This window comes from Nannobrachium achirus, assembly GCF_963921795.1.
Source record: "Nannobrachium achirus genome assembly, chromosome: 9".
In the NCBI taxonomy this organism is placed as follows: Eukaryota; Metazoa; Chordata; class Actinopteri; order Myctophiformes; family Myctophidae; genus Nannobrachium; species Nannobrachium achirus.
The window spans coordinates 32,829,108-32,838,375 of NC_137818.1; the positions used below are offsets into that span (position 1 = coordinate 32,829,108).

The 9,268-nt window shown below is 45.8% G+C and overlaps 1 protein-coding gene across 1 annotated transcript; it reads right to left on the reverse strand.

Annotated features, from left to right (window-relative positions):
- Positions 1-6,700: 6,700 nt before the first annotated feature.
- Positions 6,701-7,807, reverse strand: LOC308292029 (isocitrate dehydrogenase [NAD] subunit alpha, mitochondrial-like; the record flags this gene model as incomplete). Its single annotated transcript, XM_080734236.1, has 1 exon — positions 6,701-7,807. The coding sequence occupies one exon, from the start codon at positions 7,805-7,807 to the stop codon at positions 6,701-6,703; it is 1,107 nt and encodes a 368-aa protein (XP_080590362.1).
- Positions 7,808-9,268: the final 1,461 nt, after the last annotated feature.

Here is a 9,268-nt window from a genome sequence, read left to right on the forward strand (position 1 = left end):
CTCCTCCTGGCCTCAAGTGCGCGTGATATCGCGCGAGCGAACAGCGACCAGTTCTCATAAACTAAAAAGTAAAATCTAGACTAGTCATCATCAGCCGGATCATGTCCGTTAATGGAGTGACAGTCAGACACACCCATATACCAGCCACCGATACAAACGCGCGCACACACACCAATCACGTTTGCAGCAGGTGAGTTAGAAATGTGACCGTGGTTGTTGTCCCCTCAACTTCTGTCTGTGTGGGATTCTGCTCGCTCTGTTTCTCAATTCTCTCTCTCTCTCTCTCTCTCTCTCTCTCTCTCTCTCTCTCTCTCTCTCTCTCTCTCTCTCTCTCCCCTTCAAACTCCTTTGTGCATTTTCATTGGCGGGGATCTAGCGCTGAGGGGAGTTTGATGCGCTTATTCGACCGTGGTATGCGTTTTAGTAAAGCCACGTTACATGTGCGCTCTGCATGTGCCGGGGAAAGCTCTGCCCTACTGACACACATTCTATGCAAAATACAGTGCGTGCGTTAAGGAGGGATGGAGAGATTGTTGGGGGGGGGGGGGGGGGGGGAGAGAAGCACATGGACAATGGGCGTGGCTCACCGTGACTTGGCTGCAAAAAGTGTATAAAGTTTAAAATTGATGGTGGTGGTAATAAACACACTGACTGCAAAACATCACAGGACATTCATTGACATATCTATCATGAAAAACTTTTTCTAGTTAATTGCTCCTATTGACGAATTGAAAGATGGTTTTCTCTTTAGGCTATAGCCTGTTTTCTCAACACTAAACAGTTTTGGGCTACTTTAATTGATTGATTGATTGATTGAAGATTTTATTAGAAGTTTGCATAGGAAAAGGTACAGTTTCATGACAGTTCACTGGTAAAAGGTCTAGATATCCTAGAAGAAAAGACTAAGCTTATTTCCATAGGAAACCATTGAATCAGCCATTAATCAGCCTTAAAATTACGTTTTTAAATGACCCTAAAACAATAAAAAACTAAAATACATCTGCTCATTTCAGTCGTCCTATATTGCAACATAGAAGACGCATGTATCAAGTTTTATCAGCCTGGTTCTACTGTACGAACCCTAGTGTCAGGACAAGGGCCCGGTCAACGGGTTCAGTGTTCTGTAGCCCTGCCTTCGCTGTGTCCTCACAGAACACGTTACTGTATGTTGGAACGTGCATAGGGTACGCCTCAACTACATACAGTCTACACCAGCATCTCCAAAGTCTAAAACACAAACATACAACTACATTATCTTGTAGAAAGCTCCCCCTCGTGGCAGAATATGGTAACAAACAAGTAGGAGAGAAATCCATTTTCAATTGGCAACAAAGCACTCATGAAACATGGTTAAATCCATATGTTTGTGTAAAGATATTTATACTGAGATTTAAATAATAATCATTATAACTAGAAAATATTGTTCCTAAAGAAACGACAACAAAACATCATGTATGCCTACACGCGCAGGATTCCAAAGTAAGCTGAATATCTGTTTTGAATGGTGTTTCTAGGTGTAAATGTGTGGTCTTCTTCTTTCTTCCTTCGTGTATCATCGTCCTTGATGATTGGTTGACAACATTTTATGTCACTAGATTTCTTGTTACTTGGGGCTGGGGTTGGCTGTCGTCTTCTCCCCCTTGCTGATGTGGGCTTAGGCAGGGTTTGAACCATTCACCTTGTACCAAAGTTTTGAGGAGAATATTGTCTATCACTAGAAAATATTGTTCCTAAAGAAACCCTGTCTGTGGACTGTGGTTACATGGACAATATTTATTCATTCAGAATGAACTCATTCCGAACAGAGATTCATACCCTATTATTGTATATAGGCCTACATGGAACCTGAATGAAGGTATATTCCGATTCAAACGGCATAGGCCTATACCACCCCTCCAAACCTGAATGAAAATTCACTCACAATGGAATGGAATTAAATATTCTGGGGGAGTGGCCTGGGTGAAGTTATGTTGACCACTACACACCATTGTGTTAAATTGGAGCTGGAAATGCACAAAAGTATAGGGGCGCCCACTGGCCTACTGGTCCAGGCGCATACCACTTAGGCATTGCCACATAGGCATGGCTGCCTGGCAGCGTCGCCGTTTCGATTCCCGATCTGGATGACCTTTGCCACATGTCACTCCCCATCTCTCCCCCATTTCCTGTCAGTCTACTGTCCCATCAATAAAGGCATAAAAGCCCCAAAAGAAATGTACCAAAGTATTGACATCAAAATTACCAAATTAAAGGAACTCACATTTTCAAGCTTTTTCCAAAATGGCAGATCTACAAGCTCACAACGCACCACGTAGAAGATGCCCCCACACCTCAAGTATGAGATGTGGGAGGTAGAGTGGTGGTGGACTATGGGGTGTGTGGGAGGTGGGGAACGTTTTAGCATCAAAATATACTATGAGTACCAAATGAAATGTACGCAAATCTTCAGAAAATAGCAGATCTAGAAGCTCATTTTCCTCACGACTCGTGTCAGTGCAACCACACTTGTAATTTCCCAGAATTGCACCTTGTTATGGTTGCTGTAGTCAACACACTATTGTATTCGGTCGAAATTCTTTTCCCAGCAAAGTGAACCTGTGTTTTGTAAACTTTCTGAGTAATGTTATCCGGGTGGGGCGGGGGTTGAAAAGTGAAGCTTTTGGTCGCGATTTCTTTCCCAGCAAAATAAACACAGGTCTGTAAATCGTAAAACTGAATTTATTTGTGTATGGCCACTCAAATTCAACTGGGTTTTTGCCCCCCCAAATATCCCCCAGTGGTCTGGCCATGATATAGGCTTCCCCACCTTGAACAACACTCACAATTTCCCAGGATTGCATCTTTCTATGGCGATTTTCTGGTAAAACAAGTGTGAATGTATATTATTACTAGAAGCTTGTGGCCGAGCGTCTAGTCGGGGACCGGCCTACTCGGGAACGGTGTAAATAGGGAATGAATGCCCCACCCTTTAATGCAAACCCCATTATACCTGTTGTTATAGGACCCGTTTTGACCAGCTGTTTGCCTGCGTCCATTTATGCCCATATATGGAGATATCTGTCTGTCTGCGTCCATTTTATGCCCATATATGGAGATCCCTGTATCTATCTGTGCCTCTGACTGTGTCCCTTTTGTGCCCATGAGTCAGCTGACTCATATGGTGTACGACCGTACGTGATGTCCTTCGAGTGGCCGAGCGTCTAATCGGGGACTCGCCTACTCGGGAACGATGTAAATAGGGAATGAATGCCCCACCCTTTAATGCAAACCCCGTTATACCTGTTGTCATAGGACCCGTTTCAACCATCTTTTGCCTGTGTGTCCATTTATGCCCATATATGGAGATCTCTGCTTTTCCATCCGTGGGATATTGCCTCCAGTTGTTAGGCAATACCCATCATACCCATTGTATGGGTATTGCCCAGCCGACATCAGCTCTGCATACTTGATCTAAAGTGCAAAGTGAAAGTGTGGAAGAATCGTCTATTTGCACAGGAGTGATGTCAGAATGAGTCAGCAGAAGTGATGTCAGAATGAGTCAGCGTTTGTGTCGGTTCCGGAACATCACCATCTGATATTATTTTAGGCTGGTACCTGGCATAAAAAATCGCACCCGTGCGAAGTGAGCGGTGCAAACTAATTCCTGCGCAAATCAGTGTTGATAGGCATGCATGGCAATATTCTTTTTGTTGTGTATAATGTGCAGTCTAGAGGTCTGCTCAGACTATATAAGTCTTTATTGTCATTTCTCATCAGTTAGTTGACCAAGCTACGGATTGTAGCTTGTAAGAGTGTCATAGTGTAATGATAAGTGACCTTATTTACCTCCAGAGAGGCCTCCAGAGAGGCGAGAAGAGGCCAGAAGATGAATATTTTAGTTTTTCAAAGTCTGTTCATTTGTATTTTAAACTTGTATTACCTGCCTATCATTTATAACCTGTAAGATTTTCCACAGTCTGTCTAAAAGTGTGGTTATTTTATCGCTTATAAGTGATATTCATCTAATATAATTTTGAAATTCAAGGTTAGCACCGCTCAATAATTTTTTATGACGTATTTTACGCGGCCTAAACGCGTTCTAAATCAGGGTGAACCAATCGAGTGCCTCTGTGACTATGACATCATGGACAGATCAACAGAATCGAAGTGTTTCATTGGTCTAGCGAACTCATGTCATCATCATTTGTAAAAAAGCGGTCTATAGGAGCGGTTAGCACCGCTCAAAAATAATAATCTTCAGGGTGAAGGAAAAAAAAGAAAAATGGGGGACCAACTGGAACCCCTATCAAAGACCCTTGGGGGTCTCCAGATCTTCTTAGTTATGTGTTTATTTGTCTGTCATTTAATGTTTTTATGAATTGAGTACTGAAGGACTCCGATGTGCCATTGTGCCTTCTTGTGGTTTAAATCCTTTTTGTAGACCTTGTATCTGAACTGTACTGCCCTTTTGGTGCGCTGCAGTGGCACCTGCACAAATTGTGGTTGCTATGCTTGCATGCATGGCAATGGTTTGCCTTGTGTGTAACATTAGACCACCATACCATGTGCTCAGCCTACATAAGGAGTAAAGATGCTTCAAGAATCTACTTTTCACCTGTGACCAAAAGCGATGATGACTGGCGCATATCCAGAGATAGCTTCAAAAGCGAAGAGATCAGCGAGTGACCATCAGTAGAGAGCAGAGCACAGATAGAGATAGAGGCAGAGAGGCTGTAACCAGTGTGGCAAGAGTTTCAGTCAGTTAGGTCGCTTGAAGAAACACCAGTGTATCCATACTGGAGAAAAACCTTACCAATGTGACCAGTGTGACACGAGTTTCAGTGAGAGGAGCAATCTGAAGACACACAAGCGTATCCATTCAGGGGAAAAACATTTCCTCTCTAAACATTGTGGTAATAGTTTTGGTGTGCAGGATAATCTGAAGAAACAACAGCGTATAAATGCAGAAAGACCACACCACTGTAAACAGGAGGGGTCCCGGTCTTCAACGTTTTCAGGCCAGGGACCCCTTAAACTGATGGGGAGATGGAGCAGGGACCCCCTAACTGTAGAGGGTGGGGGTACAACATATATTGTGTATTTATATATAAAATTGTGCCATTTATAAACATACCTTATTAACTGAGAATCAATGTCAATACTATCAATCTATCACTAACAATCTGTCAATTGCTAAATAATCATGTATACAAGCTATTCAAAAGAGACATAATAATAAAATAAACCAGTAAGGCTCCCTAATCGGGAGATAAGCGACCGTAGGTCACTTATCTCCACAAATAGGGCAAAAATGTGTTTTGCCAAAATCTTCCTGATCCATGTTGATGACATGAGTGTAGACATACTGTGTAGTGATTTTCGTGATTTTAGGGCAAAATCTGTAGGAGCAGTGTCCAAAAATGTGTTTTTAAAAATCGGCCTGGAGGTGGCGCTATATGGGACAGATTCATGTTGATGGGATGAGTGTAGACATACTGTGTACCGATTTGCGTGATTTTAGGGCGAAAATTGTAGGAGCAGTGTCCAAAAATGTGTTTTGCAAGAATCGGCCTCATGGTGGCGCTAGAAGAGGGCCATGTGAGAAATGAGGGGTGGGGTCTCCGCGCCGGCAAGGCGGACGAATAGGTACCGGCCCCGGCTGTCCCGGTCGCTCCTAGCCGGAGTTACGGCATTTTATGTGAGCTGCAGTGTAGGGGGTCCTCCACTGGGGGCGCCACCACTTTTGCATCCGTTCTGGAGCACCAGGAGTGGGTGGTCCCCGGGAATTCCCCGTGAGCAGCCCCGTTGGGGTGGTCATTTGGTCATGTTTGTGCATTTGGTCATTTTTTACATCTGGGGGTCCCCCAGGGACCTGGGGGTCCCTGGAGCTCCGGGGGTCCTTGGAGGTTGTAGTTTGGCAGCCAAGGAACGTGTGTGCAAAATTTGGCATGGATCGGGGCAACGGTTGCGGAGATATAAGCAGGGAAAAAGTGTGATGTGTGAGGTGTGACAGACAGACTGACAGACAGACGGAGGGACGGAGTTACTTACACTTTGTGGTGGTTTTGATAGTAAAGTGCGACCTACGGTCGCAATAAAAAATCACACCCAATGTGAAGTGAGCAGTGGTCGTGCTTGCATAACGTCTTCAATTGGTAATTGGTGATGTGATACAGGCTACACTCACACGCACATTGCTATGGCAAAACGCTGAGGAAAACACATTGCTATGGCAAAACGCTGAGGAAAAAGACTAGGATATAAGTCTAGGATGTAATTGGTGATGTAATATGGCTACACACACACACATATTGCTATGGCAAAATGCTGAGGAAAACACATTGCTATGGCAAAACGCTGAGGAAAAGTGGCTACAGATAGTGGCTACAGATAATTGGTGATGTAATATGATGTAATATCATATGGCTACGCACAGTCGCACACACACATATTGCTATGGCAAAACGCTGAGGAAAACACATTGCTATGGCAAAAGGCTGAGGAGAAGTGGCTACAGACACACGCACAGCCACTCTTAGGAGCAGTTTACCACCGCTCAAAAATATATATATATTTTTTCCCCAACGATTTCGGGGACCCCCTGCAGTATCCCCGCAGACCCACTAGGGGTCGCAGACCCCCAGTTGAAGAACCTCTAAACCCCAGTGTCTCCACAATAATTTCAGATTGGATGAATTAATCTGTGTCAACAACGTATTTCTTATTTCATGTCCTGAACTCTACGGCAGATCTCGGCTGTAAACTCAGAGCACTTGGAGTTGCCTCCCAGGTCCTTGGTCAGCACCTTCCTGTCTCGGATGGTGTCATAACACGCCGCCTCGATCCTGTCGGCGTGACCGCGGAGACCCATGTGTCTCAGCATCATGACGGCACTGAGCAGCAAGGCAGTGGGATTGGCCATGTCTAAGCCTGCTATGTCCGGGGCCGTGCCGTGGACCGACTCAAATATGGCCACGCCGTCGGCTCCCATGTTCCCACTGGGAGTCACGCCCAGTCCTCCGATCAGCCCGGCGCACAGGTCACTCAGAATGTCACCGTACAGGTTGGGCATGACCAGCACGTCGAACTGGGTGGGGTCCTGCACCAGACCGAGACACGCGCTGTCCAGTGACATCTCTGAGAAGTGCACGTCCTTGTAGCTCTCTGCCGCCTCCCGGCACATCCTCAGGAACAGGCCGTCAGACATCCTCATGATGTTGGCTTTGTGCACGGCCGTGACGTGGCTCCTCCCGTTGCTCCTGGCGTACTGGAATGCGTAGCGGGCGACCCGCCTGCTGGCGTCCTCTGTGATGAGTTTGATGCTCTGTACCACGCCGTCCACGATCACATGCTCAATGCCACTGTACTCTCCCTCCGTGTTCTCGCGGATGGTGACCAGGTCGACATGGGCATACGGCGTCTCGTAACCCTCAATGGAGACGCAGGGGCGCACGTTGGCGTACAGGTCAAAGGTCTTCCTCAGCAGCAGGTTCATGGAGGGGTGTCCGGCAGCGACAGGGGTCATCAGGGGTCCCTTAAGGCCGATCTTTGTCCTGTCCATGGACTCCTTGACGTCTGGAGGGATGGTCCACTTGTCTCCAGGGCCTTTAATGGCCCTGACATTTCTCTCTTCCCACTGGACGGGAGCCTTCGCCGCCTCGAAGATCTTCACAACGGCTGCGGAGATCTCTGGGCCGATCCCATCGCCAGGGATCAGAGTAACACTTTGCTTCCTCGCCCTGGAGGAGACAGATGTTGAACGTAGCGCGGGTCTCTTGACTGCAGCCACAGCTTGAGACAGCATTGATCTGCAGGCGTTAGCAGCCATACTAATGCTGCCGTTACACCGTTCTGCTACAGTCCTAGTGACCAGGAAGCTGGCTTTACAATGAGACCATTATAGGTTGTTATAAGCTGGTCTGCAGACCAGACTCTCGTTATCACCGTGAGATCACAATGATCCGGCAGTGCCCAAATATGGATTTACGGGTCAGGTCTTCTCCAAATATGGAGGTCCATGGTGTCAGACTTCAAAGCATACTACAGGACAAGCATTGAACAGTAATGACTTGTAGCATGTCGGCAACATGTCAGAAACTCCTTTGTACAACCGGTTGTTGATGTTGCCACGGTGTCTAGAAAACACATCACCTGTCATAATGAGCAGGGAATGGATCAATAACCACCAGAAGAGTAATGCACCGCAAAGCTGTTAAAGACACGCACAAACTCACAGGTTTGTATTACTGTACTTGTGAGGACATTTTAAGCATCGAATGGCTTGAAGATCAGCTTGTAGATCAGCGATATTCTGGGGGACTGCCCCATAGGTCGAACTCCCGTTGGGTCGAACAGCGTTGGCAGGTCAGATAATCACCCGCGAGCGTCGGCAGGTTAGATAATCACCCGCGTCACGGTTACTGAGGTTAAGTTTAGGGTTAGGGTAAGAGTTAGGCATAGTTTTACTGAGGTTAGGTTTAGGGTTTGGGTTAGAGTTTGGTGGTCGAATGACATGTTACCAATTACCATATTCTGTTGCATAACACTAGCTGTGTTTACATGGACACTTTTAATCAGATTAAAAAAAGATTTAAAATAAATCAGATTAAATCCAACCTGATTTAAATTCTGATCGGGAGCAGAGGTGTGATCTACACCTTTTTACAACCTGATCAAACAACAGATCAGATTGTTCTCATCACATGTAAACACTTGATCCAAAACCTTCAATCGGTTTATTTAGATCAGATTGGAATAAAGGTGTCATGTAAACGCACCTATTGCCGCACAACAAAAGTATTTGATTGAGAAAACTCGTCTCTAACGGCACATCGTCAATACCAAATATCGAAATGTCTAATCCAAACCCCCTAAACCTGACCTCTAAATGTCAAATCCTAAACCCTAAACCTGACCTCTAATCATAACCTCTAATCCTAACTAAAAATGGAGGACCAGCATGTCAGGAACTACAGACAATAGCAGACTAGGCATATATATATATATAAGGAAAAAAACTAATGCACAGGGCTGGCACCCTCCCCAACGAGCTGAATGCCTTCTACAACCAGTTTGAGATCAACCCCACCCACAATAACCAGCTGGGGTCAGCACCACCCGGGGAGGCCAGCCCACTAACCATCTCGGAGGCCGACGTATACACAGCCTTCAGGTGTGTGAAGGCTGCAGGCCTAGAGGGGATCCCTGGCTCTGTCCTAAAAGCACTTGTGTACCATTTGTGAGTCTTTGCTGACATTCTTCTCAGCAAAGACTGTGGTTCCAGCAGGCT